Below are 25,443 nucleotides of genomic sequence, written 5' to 3'. Positions count from 1 at the left end.
GATATGCTGTAAAACGTTTACAAGGTAAGACAGGAGAATATCCCCAGGACCTGGGGGTAAGGGAAGATCTTGTAAGACCAGTAAGCAAATAAGTGAATAAAGCACTCACCACAAACGTACAGATCTATCAATTCCCCAGCATTACAGTTAAGAACTTTTTTTTTTTAAATTTTTTTTCAACGTTTATTTATTTTTGGGACAGAGAGAGATAGAGCATGAACGGGGGAGGGTCAGAGAGAGGGAGACACAGAATCGGAAGCAGGCTCCAGGCTCTGAGCTGCCAGCACAGAGCCCGACGCGGGGCTCGAACTCCCGGACCGCGAGATCGTGACCTGGCTGAAGTCGGACGCTTAACCGACTGCGCCACCCAGGCGCCCCAAGAACTTCTGATCATGACAGCAGATGAGAGTGAAGAGGTCAGTCACAAACTAGGAAAAGACACTGTATATATGTAACTGACAAAAGACTAGAATCCAGAGTATATAAAAACTGCATGTCAAGATGCAAGAGAACTGCAGAGAAAAGTACAAAAGATGTGAGCAGGCAGAACCCAGAGAGGAAACCCAAAGCCACCATCTTTAGCAACCCAGGAAACGCAAATGACAACCACAGTGAGATTGTTACACCTGCCGCTGGGCACAGGCTTCCAGGGCTGATGCTACCAAACACGAAGAGCAGTGAGGAAGTTCAGATACCAGCGTGAGTGTGAACTAATGCAACCACTTTCAAAACCAGTTTGGCATCACCTTGGTAAAGCCAACATACACCTGGTAAAGAAAACATACCACATTACGGCCCAAATTCCACTTATGTGTATATCCAGATAAACCCTTGCATATACATCAGGAGGGATGCAGAAATATACTTAGCGGCAGTGGTTTTTTATTTTATTTTATTTTTATTTTTGAGAGAGAGAGAGAGAGACAGAGCCTGAGCAGGGGAGGGACAGAGAGAGGGAGACACAGAATCCGAAGCAGGCTCCAGGCTCTGAGCTGTCAGCACAGAGTGGAACGCGGGGCTTGAACCCACGAACTGCAAGATCATGACCTGAGCCGAAGTCAGACACTTAACTGAGTGAGCCACCAAGGCGCCCTTTTTTTTTGTTTGTTTTGTCTTGAAAGACAGGGTGTAAGTGAGCGAGGGGTAGAGAGAGAAAGAGAGAGAGGGAGACAGAGAGTCTCACAAGGGGGTGGGGAGAGAAAGTGGGGCTCACACAGGGCTCCTGTTTTACCAGAAATGGGGCTCCAGCTCACCCAACGCAGGGCTCGAACTCACAAACTTGCAAGATCATGACCTGAGCGAAAGTCAGGTGCCCACTTAGCAGCACTGTCGTCACAGTGCGAGACTGGAAACAACACAGATGTGGGACAAAGCTGTGAATAATAGCATCATGTAGATGAAGGTGTGTTCCCAGTTAAAACTTTCCAAGGTCTTCTGTTGCTGGAAGGACAGAGGGACATTGATATGCCTTATTTTTTGTTAATTCAAGTATGCATGTAAAATTTTATAGATAAAGAGAAAGAAAATATGTAACTTCCAAACCAGGAGAGGAGAACAATGGAATAAAGAAAACTTAACCAACCCAACAAAGATAAAAAAAAAAAAAAAGTAAAAAAAAAGATTAAAAATAATATAGTGGGCAATGATAGTGATGGGAAAGTTGATGTAACTGTATTACTATCAGAGAAAACATACTTCCATGCAAGAAGTCTTATTTGGTGCAAGAAAGAGGGACACTACATTCCGGTAAAAGGAACAATTTATCTGGAAACAATTCTAAGCTCTAACACATCTAACAATTCATGGTCAGTTACAAAAAGAACTTAATAGCAGATTTTAAAACATATTTCTTTCAGTCACTGATACTCAAAGGCAAAAAAAATTGTAAAGATATATAGCATATTTGAGGCACAAAATAAGATTTTCGGAATAAATATACAGTGTATTGGAATAACAAAATAAAGTTCATCTAATGATCACATGTGGAACCATAGACTTAACAGGAAACAGTCTTTTTGAACATTTATGGAACATTAGGAAAAGAGTGACCAGGACCTACGTACCAAAGCCAGACATGAGTATCATCGTCAGAGCAAAACATTGCATGCCTGCCACCCCCCCCCCCACCCCCGATTTGTTTCAAACTTTTCTCCATGTCTAAGTTTTGACCTTCTCTTTCTGCCCTGTTCCCCTGCTCCTAACCTGTGGAATCCTCGTGCTAGGGCTCGGGGACCTCTCCTGCTTGTTCTGAGGGGAGTCTGGCCATGGGTGTCCACGGCAACATCACCATTCAGGGTGTGGGGCTGCAGGGAAGCCTCTAACCACAACCACGCGCTTGGTGCTCTGCTGTCATAGAGCTGATCTTGCCAATATTAGACGTAACAAGGCTTTCTTCCAGGGTTCCTCAGCTCCAGCTGTTACGACTACAGACTGTAGAATCTGGCGAAACTTTTAGTCTGTACAGTGCCTGCTTGATTACATGATTTTCTTGCCAGACAATAACGGCTCAGGTAATAATAACTGAATAATCATGTTTTCTAAAAGTATAAATGCCTGAAAGGTGTATTTATTAATCCGAGGCATCTAACCTCTCCAGTTCCACCTGCTGCTTCGCTGGGCTCCTTCTCACCTGGCTGGCTGCTGCGTCCTTCCTCTGCCTGGCCCTCTGGCAGGTGCTGGGGCACCCCAGGGGCCAGCACGGCCCTCCCCCATGCTGACTTCACTCTCACCCAGGGGTCAGCTCACCCTAGGGTCAGCATGGCCCTCCCCAGTGCTGACCTTCACTCTCACCCCAGGGGCCAGCACGGCTCACCCCCGTGCTGACGTCACACTCACCCCAGGGGTCAGCACAGCCCCTCCCCAGTGCTGACTTCAGGCTCACATGGTCCGACATGAGTCGCCTCTGCTGACCTCTCCCTGCTCTCCAATATCACACTCCAGACACCCCATCTTTCTGTGCCCAGCTTGTCCCTGCCTTGTGACTCTGGCTGGTGCCATCCTAGAGTTCCTTCTTGGAATTTGGATTTCAGCTTTAATGCCACCTTCTGAGAGAGGCGCTGACCATCTGGCTTACTACACATCATCCTCCTATCTTAGGTCTCTGCAGGGTGCTAACTGCTGTTGTATTTTCTACTCTCACTCACTGCCCATTACCCTCCACTAGAATATCAACTCCATGCAGGGACTTTGTTTACTTTATTGCTATTGTAACCTAGACACACCCTGGCTTCTCACAGACACTCAGCAAATGAATTCAGGAGCTATACGAAGGTGGCAAAGAATAGACTTGAGAAAATAGAGAAAATGAAGGAGAGAAAAACCATCAAGAAATAATTCAGTAATGTTTCCCAGAACCGAAAGCTTATGAATTTCTAGAATGACAGGGTCCACTGAGTTAATTAGCACCATGGTGGGGGAAGGTTGGACACATACATCCCGATGTTTACAAATTCAAAAACTCGACTTACATGCCCCATTTCTCAGGAAGCTAGGGGGTGATGTTTCACCAGAAGGAAGTAAATGAAGAAGAGGGAAAAAATAGGATAAGAAAACGAAACCAAAGCCACAGTTCCAATACGGCAGAGAAGGGAGAGCCAGGAGGCTGGGCACAGGTGAGAGGCACAGGTGAGGGGCAGCCGTCCCCGACTGAAGGTCAGGAGGCGGCAGAGACGGCCCTGAGAAGAGAACCTGGGAAGTGAGCACCCTGAGGGACCCTGACTCCCAGCCAAGTCTTTGGGGTTCAGTTAGCAACAAGGGTGTAGGAGATGAAGCAAAAGGGGAGAAAGAGGCAATTACAGCAGGGAGGACGAAGCCGCACAGGAAGGAAAAGCAGCCACGTTGGCCGGTGGTCCAGGTGTGAACTGCTTTCACAGACACCGGACTCAGCTGCCTGAGCTCAGGGTGGGTGGGGATGGGAGCCCAGAGCTCGACCCCCTCCTGCCGTGGGGGGTGGGAGGGCAGGCAGTGTTCTTTCTCCTTTGTGGGAACACGGAAGGTAGACTGGACCATATGTGTAGTTGCAGCTCACGTATAAAAACTACTTACAGAATAGAAAGGTTCCAGAGAACTTGCTGAGTAAGTGCCCTGCTGGTAACTTTCTGTTCTAAGATGGTGTCACCCAGTATGCAGTTTTGTTTATGACTTTGCAAGGCCGTTTTATGCCGACACTTGCTCGTCTACTGATTATCCTGGAAGCATGACCCTTGTGAGACTCGGTAAAGCAACAATGACCTGAAGGCATTCATGTTTTGTTCAAATGGAAATGTTCCCTATTTAATAACTATGAGCTTTTAATTATACAATGATCACCTTAAAACATTTCAGAAACCTCATTATATAAAAATTCTTTCCAAGAAAGGAGAAAAGGCATTGTGAGAATTATGAAAATTTTCCATAAATAAAAGATTAGTAGAGTATAATTTCAGGGAACAATTCACATCAACCAACAAAATAAATTTTCAAGAATTTCAAGCATATGCTGGTGATTATTGTCTCTCAGGACTCAAATGCAGGTAAACTGACCTTATTATAACTGATAACGCACATTGTATGTCTATAATTGACACATTTTGCATATCTGTATTTGGAAAGAAAAGTAAAAAGAACAATTGAAATAAAAAGGGAGAACCTAAATGAGTCATAAACGAGATCTTGAAGGGGCTTTATCCCACTCTTCCGTTTCCACCTTTAATATGGCAGTTTAAAAACATCAGAAAGAGGCCAGAACCAGAGAGCTGAATGTGTCACACAGCAGGACAGAGTCTCTGCTGTATTTCCTTTGGGCACTGCTTATTTTCTGAGGAAAGATTCTGGGAGTGCCACCAATGTCACCTTCTCACGGCCCCATCATGCGCTCTGCGGATGCTGGGGCTCAACCAAGGGCTGGCCCCGTGGGAAGGGAGGTAAGGGGGCTTTCGTCCGGGGGAGCAGAAATGACAGCGCGTGTGCAACAGCGTGTGAGCAAGCAGTGTGTGCGCAAACAGCATGAGAGCAAAGTGTGTGCAGACAGCGTGTGAGCAAACGGCATATGTGCAAAGAATGTGTGTGCAGACAACAGCGTGTGTGCCAACAGCCTGTGAACAAAGAGTGTGTGTACAGAGGACAGCATTATGTGCAAAGAGTGTGTGAGCAAACGGTGGGCAGAGCTGCAGGTACACGTCCCAGAAAGGGTGGGGGAGCAAAGCCTGGGGCCACTGTCCGTGGAACCTCTCTGTAGCCAGACTAAGAAGGTCTGGGGGTGTCTGAGTTATAATAAAATATGTGTAAACCCAGGCTGCTCATTCATCAAGTTTTTATTAAGCACCTACTATGTGCCCACACTGCAGGTGGTGCCGCAGGGAGTGCAGAGGAGAAGACACGGTCTCCACCCTCCAGGACCTTACAAACCTAGAGGCAGGATCAGGTGGATGTGTGACCCGGCAGCACGGGACACATGCACGGGGCAAGTCCCAGACAGTGTGGAGGCCAGTGGCTGGGGACACGTGGTCTCTGGGCCAGGCTGCTGGCAGGCTGTGGGGCTGGCCACGAGAGGGCCCTGGACACAGGCTGGGACGGGGCTGGGCCTGGGCGTACGAGGCCAGGCTCTAACCTTCTCCTGACCTGAGGACCCGGTGACCTCTCCTGTGCCCACCACCGCCCTTCTCCCAGGAGAACAGACTGTGTGTGGAGTCAGGCGCAACACAGGCTTCCCGCTTCGTAGCCTGCAGCAGACTTGTCCAGGCTTCCAGGGAGGGGACTGGATTCCAGGTGTGGCTTCAGCGGATGTTTGCCCTGGTGCTTTCAGAGGACTGGTCAAGAGCAGGATATTCTGGACGCCCTGGACAATCTGCCTCCTGTGGCCACACCCACGGGTTATACTGATCACTGGTCACAAGTGGTGAACCGAAGCCACACGTACACAGATCCTTCCCCCAAGTCCACAGGTCCTCCAGGGGGTCCCGCCTTCTTCAATGCACACACATCAGACGCTCAGCTCTCTCCTGGAGAAGCACGGAGCCCATGCTGACCCCCGACTCCGCGGCACTCCAGGAGGCTTATTACGCAGCCCGGAAACCGTGGCGGGCTTTTGCCCCGTCCACTAGAGTGCGTGTGGGTGCTTGAGACTCTTGAGCTGGGGGGCAGTGTGGCTGTCTCAAGTGCTGGGGAACGCAGGCAGCAGCAGAGAGGGTCTGGGCAAGCAGGAAGCATGTGCATTGGGCCTCACAGTCACCTGCTTTTTCCTAGGAAGAGTCAGCGTGGGATGCTGGACGGGGCAGCAAAACACTGCTTCTCCTCTAACTCAGCATGGAGAGTGCAGAGCTGGGTCAAAGGCAGTGGGCAGAAGAGCGGCCCCGTGGCCCTCGGGTTGGAAGTGTGCATGGGGAGCCCCGGGGGCTGGGGGAAGAGCCTGACTACGGCTGTATGGCACAGCAGCAGCACTGAGCGAGCCTCCACGGGCCCCGGCCATGGGGGGCGGGGGCCCACCTGCTCCAGGTGCGATGGCCAGACACCCCGTTCCCAGCACAGTCCGGGGCTCCCAGGGGAGGGGGGCGTCGGGGGTCATGGGCTGGGGGGGGGTGCGGGGCTCAGGGTCTCAGCAGGAGGCGTGTCCCAGGCCACTTGAGCCACAGGAAGGGCACCAGGCGCCGGGTGAAGGTGGCCGTGAACGTGTAGATGAGCTCTTGTGACTCGGCGTTGGTGAAGGTCACGGTGCCCCCCTCGTAGTCCAGGGCGATGCCCACCCTCCGCGGCCGCAGCGCAGGGAAGAGCTCAGCCTCGGGGTCAGTATTGGCCCAGATGCCCGCAGACGAGAGGCGCAGGGCCCATACCCCGTCCTCTGGCCGCAGGGACACGTCTCCCTTCCTCTTCACAGAGTCTCTGGCCACCCCCACCATGCAGCTTTCCAGGACCTCCTCCCCCTCCTCCTCCTCCTCCTCCTCCTCCTCCCCCAAAGACTCCTCGTCCTCATCTGTCTCCCAGTCTTCGTACCCGTCCCCGTAGCCGGCCTCCTCCTCCTCCTCCTCCTCCTCCCCCCCCCTCCTCCTCCTCCTCCCCCTCCTCCTCCTCCTCGGACCAGCCCTCCCTGTCCACCTCCACCTCCCAGTACACCTTGCCCCAGGTGAAGCCCTTACTTCCCAGCACACCCGGCTCACAGTCAAACTGATGCGGGTGCAGGTAAGTGCTCTGGTACAGGCCGCTGTACGTCACACACTTCCAGTCCTCTGACAGCTGCAGGTACCCGCTGGCCGACTGCGGGTCCAAGGTGACACTCACTGCGGGGACGGCAGAACCAGGAGTCACCGGCAGGCGGGAGGCAGGTCTCCAGGGCTGCCCACTGAATAAGCCCAGGGGGACCAATCCCAGCTCAGGGGCATGCAGGACACGACCTGACAGCAGGGCCTGGAGCACACACGGCCTCTGGCCAGTTGCATGTCTTGCAGAGGAGGGTCAGACGATCAAGTACAGGCCTCTGTGGCTGATTACAGACACAACGCGGGGGCTCAGACCAGCAGCTGGGAAATCTCGCTGCAAGAGGGAGGGGCCAGGGACAGCAGGGACCAGGGTGCCTCTCTGGGGGGAGGGCGTTCTTTTTCTCTACAGGAGATGAACTGGGACAGCCCTTTGGACACTTACCCGTCTTGTATTCCAAGTCTCTAAGCAGCTTCCCTGGGGAGGAAAAACACAGCAGTGACCCTCGAGCCCCACACACGTACGGGCCTGTGTCCTACTAGGACAGGAATCATTTCCTGACAGGCCCCCATCCCTGAGACCCAAGAAGAAAAGAGAAAACAACCAGCAGACCCAGGAGTAAGGCCGAACAAGGTGACAGCAAGGAGCCGATTCCACTCCTCCAAACAGAGCCCTGGCTCCGGACTCGATCCGCGACTCCCAGCTCCTGACCCCCCACGCCAGTGCCCTCCCTGCCCGGCTCCTGATCCCCGGCCCCAATGCCTCCTGGCCTGACTCCTACCCTAGTGCCCCACCCTGGCCCTCACCTTGGAACTCTCTTAGTCCTCGCTGCAGAGACAGCACTTTTTCTGAGAATTCTCCTGTCTTTTTTTTTACCACTCGAGCAATGGGTTTCCCAATCCAGAACTTCTTCCGCGGATACCTAGGGAAATGACACGGGGACGCTGTTACTTAGGTCCCCCTGCGTTTCTTTCAATTCTCACAACAATCATGAAGCGAGAAGGACAGGTGTGACCATCCCCACTCAAACGACAGAAAACCAGGGGCTCAGAGGCAGAGGGAACTGCCTGCAGCTGAACCAGGACTTGAGACCGCCTACAGACTGGACATCCGTGCTGCTGTGCACTGGGCCCCTGGCCACCTGTCCTGTCTCCACCCAGCACAGCCGGGGTCACGCAGAACCCGCGAGCCTGCACTTCTCAAGGATGTGCTCCTCTTGCTCCCCCCCGGGAAGGTGGCGGGAAGAGCCGCAGCAAACGGACACCATCAATTCCAACAGGTGAGGTTAGGAGAAGGGCAGCGGGGACACAGGGAGCTCTCTTACCTGTTCAAGAAGTCCCTGCTGTCCTGGAAGGAGAAAGCACAGCATCAGTGGGGTTCGACTAGACCCTACTCACAGGTCACAGGTCACAGGTCTGTTAGGAGCCAGGGCACCCACGCACAGTCCCTTCCCCATGGCTCTGGCACCCAGTGGCATGGCTGGGTCAAGAGGTTGTGGCTCATGATGTGTGTGGTGCCTCCTCCCCTTCTTCCTTTATTTTTGTTTTGTTTTGTTTAGTTTTTAAAAAATGTTTATTTATTTTTGAGAGAGAGCACGAGCAGGGGAGGGGCAGAGAGAGAGGGAGACACAGAATCCGAAGCAGGCTCCAGGCTCCGAGCTGTCAGCACAGAGCCCGATGCGGGGCTCGAACTCATGGACCGTGAGATCGTGACCTGAGCTGAAGTTGGACGTTTAACCGACTGAGCCACCCAGGCGCCCCCTGCCCCTATTTCCTTTGAAGAGCAGAAGCCCTGGGATCTCAGCGGGCAGACTGCCACCCAGCAGAAGACTACACTTCCCAGGTGACTTTGTGGTCAGGCCTGGTCACATGACCGAGTGCAGCCAATGGGATGTGAAAGGAAGCAGAGAGGAAATTTTGGGGTGCTGTCCTAGCTGAGACCCACACCCCTTGAAGCAGGTGGAACCAGCAGGTAGAGGCACCCAGCCTCCAGGATCACCTCGCGGTTGGCCGCCCGGTTCCTGGAAGAAGGGAGAGTGTTCTCTCTGAGCCAGGGTACTGGGTTTGACATTGCAGCTGCCCTAATGCCCCAGTCCCGCAGACTGGGGCAGAGGGGGCAGCGGGGACACAGATGGGCACACAGACAGGACACTGATGGCAGGCAGGGGAGGCCGGGCCCCGTCCTTGAAGCGCTTGTCTGGAGACTAGCTGTGAGTGTCCAGTAAATCCTTCTAATCTGCCCCCCCCGCCCCCGACACGCACACCACGGCCAGCTCAGAGAGGCCCCGAATGCACCCGCGTGGCCAGCAGGTGTGCCAGCATGTGGGCACAGGGCCGCGGGTCCAGATTCATGGGGCGGGATCCCCAGCAGCACAGAGGCCGGCCAAGGCCATCTCTTCATACACCTGGAGGGCCTGCCTTGCTGTCTCTCCCTGAGGCTGCTGGCCCAGAACAGACAGCATTTTCCTGGAGGAGACCCTGGGGGCTCCACTGCAGACACACAGGCCCAACTGCACACCAGCAAGTGAGACCATCCCTGACTTGGGGAGGGGGAGGAAGATCAAGCACACCCCTCCAGAGGCCGCTGAACCCTGGTCAACGGGTGGGACTCCTCAAAGAGGCTCTGAGCCCTGATCAGGGAGGCGGGACACCTCAGAGAGGCTGTGAGCCCTGATCAGGGAGGGGGCACTCCTCAGAGAGGCTGTGAGCCCTGGTCAGGAAGGCAGGACTCCTCAGAGAGGCACTGAGCCCTGATCAGGGAGGCGGGACTCCTCAGAGAGGCACTGAGCCCTGATCAGGGAGGGGACACTCCTCAGAGAGGCATTGAGCCCTGATCAGGGAGGCGGGGCACCTCAGAGAGGCTGTGAGCCCTGATCAGGGAGGGGGCACTCCTTGGAGAGGCACTGAGCCCTGACCAGGGATGCGGGACACCTCAGAGAGGCACTGAGCCCTGATCAGGGAAGCGGGACACCTCAGAGAGGCACTGAGCCCTGATCAGGGAGGCGGGACTCCTCAGAGAGGCACTGAGCCCTGATCAGGGAGGCGGGACTCCTCAGAGAGGCACTGAGCCCTGATCAGGGAGGCGGGGCACCTCAGAGAGGCTGTGAGCCCTGATCAGGGAGGGGGCACTCCTCGGAGAGGCACTGAGCCCTGATCAGGGAGGCGGGACACCTCAGAGAGGCACTGAGCCCTGATCAGGGAAGCGGGACACCTCAGAGAGGCACTGAGCCCTGATCAGGGAGGCGGGACTCCTCAGAGAGGCACTGAGCCCTGATCAGGGAGGGGACACTCCTCAGAGAGGCATTGAGCCCTGGTCAGGAAGGCGGGACTCCTCAGAGAGGCACTGAGCCCTGATCAGGGAGGCGGGACACCTCAGAGAGGCTGTGAGCCCTGATCAGGGAGGGGGCACTCCTCAGACAGGCTCAGGAGCAGGAAGTCACAGAGTTGTTTCAGGTCAGGACTCTCCCCCTGACAGCATCCAAGCTGCCTCCTCCAGGAAGTGCTCCAGAGGCTCCCTGCCTGCTCTCTGACTTTTCCTCTGGGGGTAACTACAGTTGCAGAAAAAACCTCGCCCATCTCAGCCTCCTTCCCCAGCTGCCCATATCCTCTAGTCCTTCAGGTCCCTGAGAGGAGCTGCCATTCAGCTTGTGCTCAGCCCCCCACCCAGGCTGCGTCTGCTCCAAACCACAAGAATCAGCCCCCATTGGACTGGCTAGCAGGCGGACTTGTGAACGGCAGAGTTGAGGACAGGAGCAGTCACGGAAAGAGCAATGACCTTCCCTTCCACTTCCACAGCACTTTCTAAAATTCTTACACTTTTTTTGGTAGAAAATTTGCTTTTTGAAGTGACAGCATATGCCAGTCATGTCACCTTACACTCACCTGACTGCTGGAATACGTGGGGGCAGTGGGGTTATCCTGCTCACGTTTCGGGAGAGAAAACCCAGGCCTGAGAATCAGTGTGTGTCCCCAGGTCCCGGAGGTGAGCGGTAGGGCAGAGACCCAGTGGGTGCGCGTCCCCAGGTCCCGCAAGTGAGCGGTGGGGTAGAAACCTAGTGGTGAGTGTCCCCAGGTCCCCCAGGTGAGCGGTGGGGCAGAGACCTAGTGGTGAGTGTCCCCCAGGTGAGCAGTGGGGCAGAGACCTAGCGGGTGCGTGGCCCCAGGTCCTGCAGGTGAGCGGTGGGGCAGAGACCTAGCGGGTGCGTGGCCCCAGGTCCTGCAGGTGAGCGGTGGGGCAGAGACCTAGTGGGTGCGTGTCCCCAGGTCCTGCAGGTGAGCGGTGGGGCAGAGACCTAGTGGTGAGTGTCCCAGGTCCCGCAGGTGAGCGGTGGGGTAGGGACCTAGTGGTGAGTGCCCCCAGGTCCCCAGGTGAGCGGTGGGGCAGAGACTTAGTGGGTGCGTGTCCCCAGGACCCGCAGGTGAGCGGTGGGGCAGAGACCTAGTGGGTGCGTGTCCCCAGGACCCGCAGGTGAGCGGTGGGGTAGAGACCTAGTGGTGAGTGTCCCAGGTCCCCCAGGTGAGCGGTGGGGCAGAGACCTAGTGGTGAGTGTCCCCAGGTCCCCCAGGTGAGCGGTGGGGCAGAGACCTAGTGGGTGCGTGTCCCCAGGACCCGCAGGTGAGCGGTGGGGTAGAGACCTAGTGGTGAGTGTCCCCAGGTCCCCCAGGTGAGCGGTGGGGCAGAGACCTAGTGGGTGCGTGTCCCCAGGTCCCGCAGGTGAGCGGTGGGGCAGAGACCTAGTGGTGAGTGTCCCAGGTCCCGGAGGTGAGCGGTGGGGTAGGGACCTAGTGGTGAGTGTCCCCAGGTCCCGCAGGTGAGCGGTGGGGCAGAGACCTAGTGGTGAGTGTCCCAGGTCCCGCAGGTGAGCGGTGGGGTAGGGACCTAGTGGTGAGTGCCCCCAGGTCCCCAGGTGAGCGGTGGGGCAGAGACTTAGTGGGTGCGTGTCCCCAGGACCCGCAGGTGAGCGGTGGGGCAGAGACCTAGTGGTGAGTGTCCCCAGGTCCCCCAGGTGAGCGGTGGGGCAGAGACCTAGTGGGTGCGTGTCCCCAGGTCCCGCAGGTGAGCGGTGGGGCAGAGACCTAGTGGTGAGTGTCCCCAGGTCCCCCAGGTGAGCGGTGGGGCAGAGACCTAGTGGTGAGTGTCCCCAGGTCCCCCAGGTGAGCAGTGGGGCAGAGACCCAGCGCCCTGGCCTCCCGCCCCTACCCTGGGAAGGTTGCTCACCTGCATGAGCTCCGCTGCTGGCTGCTGGGCCTTGCCCTCCAGCTCAGAGATGAGCAGCGCTAGCCGGGCCAGCTCCGAGACACCCTTGGTCTTGTACTTCTCTCTACCCTCCGTGAGCTCCTGTTCCAGTTTCGCCAGTTGGTCAAGCAAGTGCCGCTCCCGCTCCCTCAGGAACTGGTGGCTCTGCTCAAACTCAGCCACTATGTCCTGCCTCTGGTCCTGGAGCTTCTTCTGCGGGCACAAGAAGGGGAGAAGGGCATGACTCCTCTGCTGTGGGGTGGAGAATCCCCGCAGGCTCTGCTCCTGCCCCCGTCCAGGGCCCCCCCCAGCTTATGTCTGGCGTACAAAATATGTCCCCGAGCTCTGCCTCATTGGACTGTATCCTATTCCCTCAGTGAAACCACGGAATATCTGTGTTCAGGGACCATGTCCTTTCCTGCCTCCACATCTCCCTGCTTAGTGCAGGCTGGAGTCTGGACAGAGTTAGAACCCCTGTTGACTGATGTCCATGCACAGTGAGGGCTAGGGGCTCCTTGGACTTGGGCCAGCTCCTGCCTCACTCTTCTCCCCCAGGGTCTCATCATTCGCTGTGGGGCCTCCATATCCCTGCAGCACACATATCCCTGACACTGACGCTCCCCCAGGAACCTGGAACACGTCCTCCTGACCCGTTCCTAATCATGCACGTGCTGTGCTGCTTCTGCATTCTGACTGTGGGCGGCGGTCCTGGGACAGGACTCAGTGTTCTCAGAGCCGCTCAGGCCGTCCCTGGCCTCCTCCCTCTTCCCAAACCCTCCGGCTCCCCTCCACCGTCAGAATCTCATCTCCCTCCCCCTCTGACAGGAAGGACTCAGCCAGGACCTCGTTGGTCCCTGACACTCTGGCCATCCCTAGCACAGCAGCGGCAGCTGCCAGACGGGACCCACAACTATGGTGAGTCACACAGGAGGAACCTTAGCTGACACAGGGCCACTCCTGCAGCAGATGAGGACGCCAGCCCAAAGCCACCCTCCCGGCAGGGTTTCACTGCTCAGCCTCCCGGCACAGCCTCCACTGCTCACCCTCCCCTGCTTAGCCTCTGAACAGGGCCTCCCCTGCTCAGCCTTCCCAGCACAGCCTCCCCTGCTCAGCCTCTCCTGTTTGGCCTCCACTGCTCAGCCTCCCAGGCAGGGTCTCCACTACTCAGCCTCCCCTGCTCAGCCTCTCCTGCTTGGCCTCCACTGCTCAGCCTCCCCTGCTTAGCCACTGAACAGGGCCTTCCCTGCTCAGCCTCCCCTGCTCAGCCTCCTGGCAGAGTCTCCCCTGCTCAGCCTCTCCTGCTTGGTCTCCCCTGCTCAGCCCCCCAGCACAGCCTCCCGGCAGAGCTTCTCCTGCTTGGCTGACACTGCTCAGCCTCCCCTGCTCAGCCTCTCCTGCTTGGCCTCCACTGCTCAGCCTCCCCTGCTTAGCCTCTGAACAGGGCCTTCCCTGCTCAGCCTTCCAGCATAGCTTTCCCTGGTCAGCCTCCCGGCAGGGCCTCCCCTGCTTGGCCTCTACTGTTCAGCCTCCCAGCAGGGCCTCCCCTGCTCAGCCTCCCAGCACAGCCTCCCCTGCACAGCCTCCCAGCTCCCCCTCCGCACAGCCAGCTGCCTCAGGCTTTGTGCCGATAGCCTCACTTACCAGGGCGGTGAGGATGTCGGCTTCTCCCTTTGCCTGAAAGCCCTGAATCTTGTCTCTGTCTCTCCTGAGGGTGCTCAGGTGGTTCAGGATCTTCTCCTGTGGGGAGACGGGCGGTGGGGACAGGTGGGTGCTCCGGGTTGGGGAGGGAGGTGGGGCCGCGGGGCGTGTGGGGGGAGGGGCGTGGAGGGCTCACCCTGTGGGGCTGGGCAGCCTTCTCCACGAGGACGGCCGAGTGGGGCCGGTGCTCCCGAGACTCGCGGCACATGACACACAGAAGCTTGCCATCGTCCTGGCAGTAATAGTGCAGCTTCTCGCGGTGCCGCTCGCACAGCCTGCTGTCCGCCTGCTCCCGGGCCCCCTCTCCGGGCTGCCTGTCCTTGTCCACCTGCAGCCGCTCGATGTTCTCCACCAGGCTGGCCAGCTGCCACACGGGCCGGATACTCTCCTTCCTGAAGGGCTTCTTGCAGAGTGGGCAGACGGGCCGGCCGCCCGGGGCCGGGCGCACGTCGCTGGTGCAGACGCGGCAGAACACGTGGCCGCAGTCGATGGTCACGGGGTCCCGCAGGTAGTCCAGGCAGATGGAGCAGGTCACCTCCTCCTCCAGGCTGCGCAGCGGGGCCGACGTGGCCATGGCGTCCTCGGCTCACGGGGGCTTCTTTGCCTTGGGGACCAGACATGGTGTCAAGAGCGGGCAGGGCTGGGGCGCAGAGTGGCAGCCCACACTGCCGGGGACAGTCAGCAGAGGCTTACCAGAGCCCACAGCATGCGGGCGAGAGGACCTCACCCACCCTCCAGGCCAGCCCCACATCGTGCACATGAGGAAAGGGAGGCCCAGAGAGGGCACTCTGGTGGGCTGGGGAGCACAGCACCAGCAGCCCAGGCCATGCTGCTGGGGCAGCGCTCCGGCCTAAGACCCTCTCCATCCCTTAGTGTTGGGAAAGTGCTCTGACATACCGAGTGCGACAGAGTAAGACGCGTGTTAACTATGTGGTGGAAGTGTGTTGTAACACACAGAGGCCTGTGGTGTCTCCTGTGTGCACGGTGCTCCCTCAGCTGTGCACCGGCTGCACAACCATTCCCGGGGGTGCTCGTGCAGGACACTGATGTGGGAGGAGTCCCCGGGTGGCTGGAGAGGACACTGGTCCTGTCTACCCATATGGCCAGGCCCACCTCCTGTCTGGGGAAGGAGCCTCAGCATAGCTGATGAACAGTGGCCCCCCGCCCCTGATTCTGTGTGACAACAGAGACGCCTCTCAAGTACTCTGAGCCTCGGTCTGTTCATCCATAAAATGGGGACACTGATGCTTACCTAGAAGTTTCTACATGGGCGGAGACAAAGGATTACTGAGGGCACAGGACACAGAGGCGGGCACAGAAGTCAGAACCCTTGGTTCCCAAACCTGGTGACAGTTCGAAGCATGAACAGAGCAGGAGAGGAGGTGAGGACGCAGCAGCCACAGTGGCACGTGCTTCAATTACAGTCCCCGAGGGGCAGGGACCAGGACAGGCTGGGGAAGACAGCCGGCCCACAGGCCACATGGGTCACCACAAGGCTGGAGCAGGCACCTGCAGACACAGGTAAGTCACTACCACTAGTGGCTGTATGCGGGGAGAGTGTGTCACAGCCCGGTGACGGGGAGGCCCTGCCCTGTGGTGACGAGCTGGGAGGAGTTGGAGATGAACCCCAGAGAAATGACACGGGAATAAGGTCTTGTCCCTGAGATGTGATGCGACAATTACAAGAGTGCCTCATAGGCTGTGAGTACCGTGCAGACGTAAGGGATGCTCCTAACGCTGATGACCAACAGCAGCACGGATTCAGAGGCTGTGGCCTAGAGGGACGCCACGCACACACAGAGCTCACGGGAAAGAACAGACGGCTGTGTCTGGGGTGTCAGCGAGGCTGCGATAGACCCTGGGAACTGCTGGTCCCTCACCAAGAGGAAGCTGGCCGGTGCTGGGCTCTGGCAAGGGGCACCGTTACTGTTACTGCTGCTGGGGACGGAACGTGCTGTCCTTGGGGCTGGGACGTACGGCTGCAGCTTGCTTTGAGAACAGCAGACCGCAGGGAGCTTGGTGACAGCACCTCCTGCGCACCTGACCGTGGTCACAGCCAGGCCCCATGCCGACACTGCATGAAAATGCCCACACATGTAGCAGATGCATGAGGCTGCCCGGGGGTAACAGAAGACCACCACGTTGCAACCCGCATTATCAGTGGATGCTACAAGCAAGAAAGGTATTAGGGAACACGGTAAGTCCCATGGTGCTGAAGGCCCTCCCCGTGGATGACCTCCCGATGTGCCCTGATGAGGGGAGGATCTGGTGATCACCCCGAGCAGTGACCAAACCCAGCATCGCTCAGAGAGGTACAGACTGGCACTGGCTTCCCAGTACGGCACCATATGGAACACTCGACACCCCTGTGAAGGAATCCTGCCAAAAATGTTTGACCTGAAAGGATCTGATGAAGCCTGTAGACCTAGCTTCCAACATACGGAAAAGATGAGGGACACAGAAATGAGCTAAACCGCAAGATGAGGAAACAATCAGATAGATTCAGACTAAACCACAGTATTAGGAAACAATCAGATAAATTCAGAATATAGGACCTTCCACAGGACAACTGGCCCAGCCTTTAAATCAGTCAATGTCATGGGGAAAAAAACAAAAAACAAAAAACTGTTCTTGACGTAGACTGAAGAGAAATAACAGCCAAATGCAAATACCTTGACTGGATCCTGTTTGTTTGTTAAAAAAAATTTTTTTTTAACATTTATTTATTTTTGAGAGACAGAGACAGACTGTGAATGTGGGGGCGGGGGGGGGCAGAGAGAGAGGGAGACACAGAAGCAGAAGCAGGCTCCAGGCTCTGAGCTGTCAGCACAGAGCCCGATGTGAGGCTCGAACCCACAAACCATGAGATCGTGACCTGAGGCGAAGTCTCAAACCCACGGACCGTGAGATCATGACTTGGGCTGCAGTCAGATGCTTAACCGACTGAGCCTCCCAGGCACCCGTTTTGTTTTGTTTTTTTTTTTTAAAGCTACAAAAATAGTTTTGGGACAACTAGAGGAACTCTGACAAAACACAGTACTAGGGGCACCTGGGTGGCTCAGCCGGTTAAGTGACTGACTCTTGAAGTCAGCTCAGGGCATGATCTCATGGTTCATGGGTTTGAGCCCTGGGTCAGGCTCTGAGCTGACAGCATGGAGCCTGCTTGGAATTCTCTCTCTCTCCTTTTCTCTATGTCCCTTCCCCATTTGTGCTCTCTCTCTCTCTCTCTCTCAAAATAAATAAACATTAAAAAAAGCCTGGGTTCTGGGGCGCCTGGGTGGCGCAGTCGGTTAAGCGTCCGACTTCAGCCGGGTCACGATCTCGCGGTCCGTGAGTTCGAGCCCCGCATCGGGCTCTGGGCTGATGGCTCAGAGCCTGGAGCCTGTTTCCGATTCTGTGTCTCCCTCTCTCTCTGCCCCTCCCCCGTTCATGCTCTGTTTCTCTCTGTCCCAAAAATAAATAAACGTTGAAAAAAAAAAAAAAAGTTAAAAAAAAAAAAAAAAAGCCTGGGTTCTGGATCATAAAAAATCATCATTAATTTTTAACAGTGTTTACTGAGGTGATGAAGGGGAACATCCACGTTCAGGTGATTCATCCTGCCGTATTTGGGGCTAAGGACTATCACTTTTAAATGGTTCAACAAAACATCATACAAAGTTAGAATCATTTCCTGAGGAGGGCGTTCTGGTTTTCTATCACTTTTAAAGGAATGCGTACAAGGGTCTGGAATGACCAAGGCCGCTGCCCCCTTGCGGATGCTCAGTGTGGGCACACAGGCAGTGGGCCCGGGCAAACCAAAGGTGACGTGAATTGTGCGAACCCCATGTCTGTGAGCCTGGCCTGAGCAGGCAATCGAGGCTCGGTGTCTCCATGCACCGTCCCACACCCGGTTACACGGATTCCATCCCAAACACACAGCTCACGCTGCCGGTTGCACACACGACTGGATGTGTAAACTGGTCAGTCCAACAACCAAGGGTCACGTCTGGGGCCCCAGGGCCGGGTGACCAGCTTCTCGGGACACTCTTCTGGGAAACTGAGGCTCAGTGAGGTCAAGCAGTGTGCCCAGGGGCACAGGGCTATGGCGGCTCGACTGGATCCTCCTCCTCGGCTGGCTCCCTGGGAGACGCCAGGAGCTCAGGTGAGGCCATCCACATGGAAGCGCTTTGTGAGCTGCCCAGTGTGTGCACTGACCAAAAGCACAGCAGCTCAGATTCGGAGAGGGCTCCAGTGCAGGAGCCTTGGCAGGCTGGACCTGCTCACCCCAGCGAGACTCTGCCCTTTGTCTTGTGCAATGCCTCTGGAACATTCTATGTCATTGGATTCCACAGTATGGAGGGGCAATGGTCCTGCTCTGGGGCAGAAGGAACCACGGAAAGAGCTGGAAACCCTTCCAGGCCATACCATCCACCCAGTCCCCATTACCTTCAGTGAGAATTCTGACACTTGAGATCATTTCGTGGCCTGCCTGGTACCAGCGGCCACGTACCACTGCTCTGGGGTGGCAGGCACACCCCTCGCTCTGCCCCTGCCCTGGCCCAACTGCCCCTTGTTTCTTCATGGAAACCGTCTTCCGCCCCCGCAGGTCCTAACTTCCCCTTCAGCTGTCTGTAGTTCAGCTGCCCCACACTGTCCTCCCTGCCTCCCGCTGCCTTGGGCTCCCAGATGCCACTGAAAGGGACCTGGAAGGCACCAAGTCCCAGCTGTGGGCTTCACGGCCCAGAGCTGCCAGTGGCCTCCAGGCTGCTTGCCAAGCCCACGCGTGGGGTGTAAACAGGAGCCCCTTCTTGCTTGTAGTCACAAAGCACTCAGCTGATGGCTCCATTCCCCATGGGAATCCCATTTAAGGGCTCCTGGGGCCCAGGCTAAGCCCCAATTCTTCATCCGAAATAAGCAAATTCTCCTAGAAGTAAACACCTGTGATGTCTTATAAATCTGGACATGACAGAATTCAGGGCAAGACCCAAGTGATCTGGATCTGGCTGCGGAGAAGTGGCCGCATCTTGGCTGACGATGGAACCCTCAGGTCCTGCAGCCCTGGCTGTGGCTGGCGGGTGGGCCACAGTGTTGGGGGACACAGGTTGTGCGGCCAGTGCACTCCTGAGGTCACACGTGGGCTACTGTCCCCACAGGACCGGCGTCTGTGGTGCTCTGACGCGCAGTGGGGCTGGGCTGAGTTGCACTGTGAGCAGTGGAAACCCCAGGGCTCAGGGGCTGTGGCAGCCATGGTGGTGGATGGGACAGGCTTTGACGTGCCACTGCAGGCTGTAGGTAGCAGGCTGTCACGCTTCCCCCACGTCCCGGACACCTGCTACGTGCCAGGCACCGAGGATACAGCATAGGACAAACGTGGCAAAGTCCCTGCCCTCCCAGAGCTCCGACCAAGTGATGCACGTGTGTGACCCTTTGGAAGCTGAGACTGGAGCTGATTGATACACAGCCCTTCAGGGTTTCCCAACACCTCCTGCCTCCGCTGCCTGTGTTCTGGTCCCCCAGGCCAGCCTCCCGTCCGGCACGCACATTCCACCGCATGTTCAGATGCAGGTGTGCCCACGCGACCAGCCCGGTTAGCACCCTTCGGTGGCTTTCTTCTGGTGCCCCAGAGATCAAGTCAAAACCCCTTCCAGTCCTCCCTGAGGCCAAGGAACCGAGGCCCAGCCCTTGTCTGCAGTCTCATTTCCTGCCACCCCCACCCTAACCCGACCGCATAGCCAACTCAAAACCCTCTCCATGTCCCCCAAAATGCTATGCTCCCTCCTGCCTGAGCCCTTAGAAAATGCTACTCTCTCTGCATTGAACACTATTCCTTCCCCGCTTAGCTGAATGCCACCTCCTCTGGCCATTCTTTCCCGACCAGACAGACTGAGACCACAGGCTCTTTCCCTTACAAAGCCTGAGAGCGTCCCACGCTGTGCCTGCACTTCTTTGCAGTGCTGAGTCCTGGCTAATGAGCCTCATTACATCTGGACGGAGACTGTCTGCCTTATGCCCAGAATCCAGCCCAGTGCCAGCACCTCCTAGCCAGGAGGTGGAGAAGCACGGGCACAGGGCATCTGATGCGCACAGATGCTTCCCACATGTCTGTACAAGGGCAAGCAATCGCAGCCACCTGTCCTTTCCCCTCCGCCCAGACGGCGAAGCAGCAGAGGGAGAGAGGGGTGATTTCTCCACATTCTCCACAGCAAGACCAGCAAGACCACATCACCAGCACCCTCCCGTCACGGTGCCTGGGTCTGGCTGCAGGGATGTAGACACGGGGGGAGGAGGGAGAGCCATGTCCGGGGAGACGGATGCCGTGGCATATGTGACACAGGTGACAAATCACTGCCCTCTCATCCTACAGCTGGTACCTCTCCTTGCAGGGGTGGGTATCAGCAGCATGTTTGTAAGGTGCATTCATGTGATTGTGAGCTGATGTCATTCACGTTCATTGCTTTTTGACACTATATTTCTACCTCTGACGAACAGGCACACCTTGGAGGTTTGGGGGTTCAGTCATACACTCCCACAGTAAAGTGAAGACCACAATAAAGCAAGTCAAAGCAATCGTTTTGTTCTCCGGTGCATGAAAAAGTTGTGTTTAATAAGTCATACAGAGAAAGACAGATACCATATGTTTTCACTCTTATGTGGATCCTGAGAAACTTAACAGAAGACCAGGGGGGAGGGGAAGGGAAAAGAAAAGTTAGAGAGGGAGAGTGTTAAACCATAAGAGACTCTTAAAAACTGAGAACAAACTGAGGGTTGATGGGGGGTGGGAGGGAGAGGAGGCTGGGTGATGGGCATTGAGGAGGGCACCTGTGGGGAGGAGCACTGGGTGTTGTATGGAAACCAATTTGACAATAAATTGCCTATTAAAAAAAAAGTTGTGTTTACACTATACTGTTGTTTATGAGGCGTGCAGTCACGTTACGTCTAAGAAGCAACGTACGTTCCCTAATTAAAAATACCGTATGTAAACAATTCCAACTGTTGTCTGAGCTTTCAGGGTAAGTGTCCCCGCTGGTCACAGATCACCATAACAACTGTAATCATAATGCAAAGGTTGGAAATACTGTGAGGATTGCCAAAATGTGACTCCAACATACAAAGCAAGAAAAGGCCGATGGGAAGTGGCACTAAGAGCCTTGCCTGATGTGGGCTTACCTCAAACTTTCCGTTTGTGATAATGCAGTATCTGCAAAGAAAACAGGTCTGCATGTAGTCTGCTTCTGATGGCCACCTGGACCGTTTCCTGCTCGGGACAGTTACAAACACGGTTCTGTGAACGTTTCTGCACCCGTGTCCTGGTACACACAAGCAAGCAAACACATCCTTAAGCAGATCAAGCCACACTGTTTCCACACTGACTGTACCACTGTATGCTGCCACCAGCAGGCTACAGGCATCCATGCTGCCCCACGGCCCTGTCAACACCGGGTACTATCAGCTTCTAAACTGTTGCCAGTGTGGAGGATGGGAAACAGGATGTGTGCATATATGCGAGTGACGCCCGAAGGCAGAGGGAGGAAGCAAGACGGAGCGCAAGGGAAGCAGCATGAGAGAGGCCGAGCACTGGCTGAGGAGTCCCACCGCAGCAGACGAGAGCAGACGACGGCACGGTGCTCCCTGGTCCCGGCGGTAAGTGCTGCAAGAGCTTGGTCTTTGGGCGAGCGGTCCCCCTAGCTTCCATTCTTCCTTCCTTTGCTAACTCTTCCCAGTTCCCTTCTGGGGATTATGTGCTTAGGGCAGAGCTCTCCCTCAGCTCAAGGGTGGAGCGAGAGAGTGCATGTGATGCCTCCGTGGCCACGGTGCCTGCTTCAGAGGTGAGAACATGACTCAAGGACTGATAGTCACAAGGAGACCTAGTTTAGATGGGGAAAAGATTCTGTGTTTTCTCGAGAACGTGCAAGAGGTGAGGTCATATGGTTTGGAGCTACATGAGCAATTTTGCTAAGCCTGTTTGAGAGTGAAGCCAACCCAGAGAGGAGGTATGAGAAACTGGTTCCTGATGACATCCTGTAAAACCCTGTATCAAGCTGTGCCTGAAGCTAGATTGACCCTTGAGTTCTGCCATCACGTGAGCCAATAAATCCCCTTTATGCCCAGCCAGATTGGACTTGTGTGTCATTTGAAAAAAAAAAAAAAAAGGAACCCTGACTGATACAGCACAGGAAGTTGCTGAAGGTTACTAGGCTGAACTATACAAAGCATTTGTGAAGAAAAAAAGAACAACCAAAAAAACAGCCTATTCATCTAGAGAAGGGCAGACACTGGGCAGCAGTTCCCTCTCTGGCCCCACAGGTGGAATACAACCTGCCAGGACAGCCAGGTCTCCAGCCTGCTCTGGCCCACCACGGCCCTTTCCCATGGCTCCTGGATGGTGCGAGCAAACACCATCAAAACCTTCTTTCACCCCGGGCTGTCCTTCTAACCAAAGCCGACAGTGAGGACTCCTGGGTCAGCACGCAAACCCGGATTTTCACCCAGCTGCAGTCACTCAGATGTAGAGCTTGCGGCTAACTTCTTGACCTCTACACAGCTCGGTATCACCAGGAAGACATGGGGGTCGGGGGGAACATCCAGGCCTCTCACAGGGCAAGCTGAAACAGACGCTGGCCGAGCACAGCAGCATATTTGATGTGCCACACAAAGTCATGGCCGTTAACAGGAGCAAGCAACGCAGAATAAGCACAGATGAAAGATGGAGGCCAGGCGGCCCCTGGGCTGGTTTTCCACAATTTGGCTATCAGGCAGGAAAGAGCCAGTGACGGGTTAGTGAGATGGAGATATCCTGACTGTTCACTTCCCAGACGACGGAGGGATCTGAGCAACTGGTGAGTGATTTACAACTTTCCGTCAAATTTCAGATGCCCATGGCATCACATTTCAGTCTCTCAAGTGTGATCAGCAGCATATCCTGATTCAGCTGGCAGGATGTGTGTTCTGTGTGGAACATACCTAAACTGACAGCACTGACGATTTGGTGGAACGTAGCAGATGTCCTACAAAGGGCCACCAGGGCCGTCCTACCACAGCTCTCGACCTGGGGCTCTCCTGCACTGCATGGCAAACAAAGCCTCCTGCAAACTGGCACCCCTGCCCTGAGCCAGGAACACAGCTGTGTCCTCAGGGCCCCTGCTCCCCACCCCTGGTCCTTGTACCCGCTCTTGTCTCTGCTCCTGCTCATCCCTGAGGACTTGACACAGGCCAGCCCCTCGTGAGACCTTCCCTGTGCTCAGAGGTTAATGGCTCTGCCCAAGGACCACTCCTCGCTGACCCTCTCAGCTCCAGCACTGGGCACAAGGCAGGAGGTCTGTCAACTGTCTCCCGAGCACCACCCTCTTCATGCTCCCCCCACACTTGCCCACCCCTCCCTCCCCCTCAGATGAGACGCTCTGACCACAAACACTTCCCAGATTGCCCCTCGCCTCCCTCGACACACACCGGCTTGGGGAGAAGGTCAACCTGTCATGTCTACCGATCTGGCAGGTGGTACTTCCTCCTGGATGCCACTCAAATTAAGCCTTTATTTTCCAAAACCATTATCTTCCCATTCTCCATCTTTTCTGTTCTGATCCTGGGGCCTGAGGCTGAAGTCACCCCAAGAAACCTCAGCTTGGACTACGGACTTCCTTCGGCAGTTTGCAGGGTTTTCTGGGATGGTCAGCCCTTGTCTGAGACCAGTCTGTCGCTCCCTTGCAGGGAAGTGACATCTAAGAAGTCATTCACTGCTCCTGGGCCTCAGTTTCCTTACCTCTTCATGAGGAGAATAATAATGTCTTGTCAAGTTCACTGCACTGTGTGAAGTTCAAGTGAAGCCACATAAAGTGCTTTCAACAGCAAGAAGCTCTATAAACACATGCTAGCAAGGACACAGGAGCCAACTTGACAGGGCACCCAAAAGCCAAAGCTGCAACAATTTGAGCATCAAAATAAAGCAGTATTGGATTATAACCCAAAGTATAAAACAAATATCCACGAGTCCATGCTGATACAAATAAATGACTGAGTTAATAAATAAGGAACACGAGAGACTAAACTCCCCTGCAGAATTCCAAGTAATATATGTAGATACTTGTCCTCAGGGAGGAGGAGCACGCCCCCCCTCCTTGGAAGTGGGCTGCACACAGTTGCTCATTTCCAGAGAGTTCAGTATGAAATGTAGCAGAGTGACTTTACACCTGAGAGGCCTGGCTACACAATACCAACAGGTCACAATGAACAGCACGTGATACATCGTGTTGACACTGTGGGCGGCCTTCCTCTGGGGTCCTCCACCCAATCACCTGCAGCCGGTCTTAGGAGAAACACATCACAGGGATTCCAGTGGAGGGGCGCCCAGAACACAGATCACCGGGAGGCAGTGACACCGTCAACATCATCACAAACAAGTCTGAGAAACTGCCACAGCCAAGGGGGCTTAGGGAGCCATGCTGACCAAATGTCACCTCGTGACCTGGATGGGATCATGACACAGAACAAGTGCTTAGGTGAAAACTCAGTCACTCGGAGTAACTACGGACTCTGGCCAATAAGGTATCAATATCGGTTCATCAGCAGTAACAAATGTGCCACATGTAAGATGTTAATAGACGGGGGGAAAGGGTTAGGACCCGTGGGAAGTCACAAACGGGGGCGCACAGGCGGAGCGTGCAGTGTCACAATCCGGGGCGCACACGGGGAGCTTGCGGTGTCACAAGCCGGGGCGCACACGCAGAGCGTGCGGTGTCACACACAACCCGGGGCGCACCGGGATCTGGAAGCGCCTGCCCCCCCCCCCCCACTCCCCGCCACTTGCTCCTCCAGGATGAACTGACACAGCCTGTTCTCTGAGGCGAACGAGGCATGAAGTCAACCGGGCAGCGCGAACCGGCTGCAGGATGGAGTGAACGTGCAGCTCCAAGCCCGGCGCCTAACCTGGTTCATTCCGACCAAACCCTCCCCCGCCTGGCGGACGAGCAGACGGAAGCAGTCTCGACGCGGGCCCCGGGCCACCTGCCGGCTCCAAGAGGGCCGGGCAGGGCAGTGGCCCCGCACCCAGGCGCACCGCCCCCCCTCCCCGCCGACTCACCCCACCGCCGATCTCCACGCAGCGAGCCCCGGGCCGGGGGCGCTGCTCTCGCTCGGCGGACGGTTCCGGATCGCGATCCCCGCGCGTCCCCGCCGCGCGGTCTCCGGGATCCGCCGGGCGCGGCTCCGAGATTTCTCGGATCAGCGCCCGGATTGGCTGCTGCCAAACTCCGCCTCCCAATGCGAGCCCGCAGCTCTGCTACGTCACTGATCACTGGGCAAATCCGCGGGTCTCTGCAGGGGGCGGGGCATCGGGGGCCCAGCCCGGCGCGGGAGGGGAAAGCCTGCGCC

The 25,443-nt window shown here is 56.0% G+C and overlaps 1 protein-coding gene across 1 annotated transcript; it reads right to left on the bottom strand.

Moving 5' to 3' along the window:
* Nucleotides 1–1,745: 1,745 nt before the first annotated feature.
* Nucleotides 1,746–25,297, bottom strand: LOC123607892 (tripartite motif-containing protein 26-like). Its single transcript, XM_045497139.1, is given in 9 exon segments — nucleotides 1,746–7,013; nucleotides 7,015–7,250; nucleotides 7,612–7,644; nucleotides 7,974–8,089; nucleotides 8,492–8,514; nucleotides 12,385–12,615; nucleotides 14,044–14,139; nucleotides 14,237–14,704; nucleotides 25,154–25,297. Coding segments are annotated over 8 exon segments (1,623 nt in total). The 5' UTR covers nucleotides 14,675–14,704; nucleotides 25,154–25,297; the 3' UTR covers nucleotides 1,746–6,563.
* Between the last annotated feature and the right edge of the window lie 146 nt (nucleotides 25,298–25,443).

This window comes from Leopardus geoffroyi, chromosome B2, assembly GCF_018350155.1.
Source record: "Leopardus geoffroyi isolate Oge1 chromosome B2, O.geoffroyi_Oge1_pat1.0, whole genome shotgun sequence".
NCBI classification, from domain to species: Eukaryota; Metazoa; Chordata; class Mammalia; order Carnivora; family Felidae; genus Leopardus; species Leopardus geoffroyi.
Note: the sequence above shows the minus strand (reverse complement) of the source record. Positions and strands in the feature narration are given on the sequence as shown.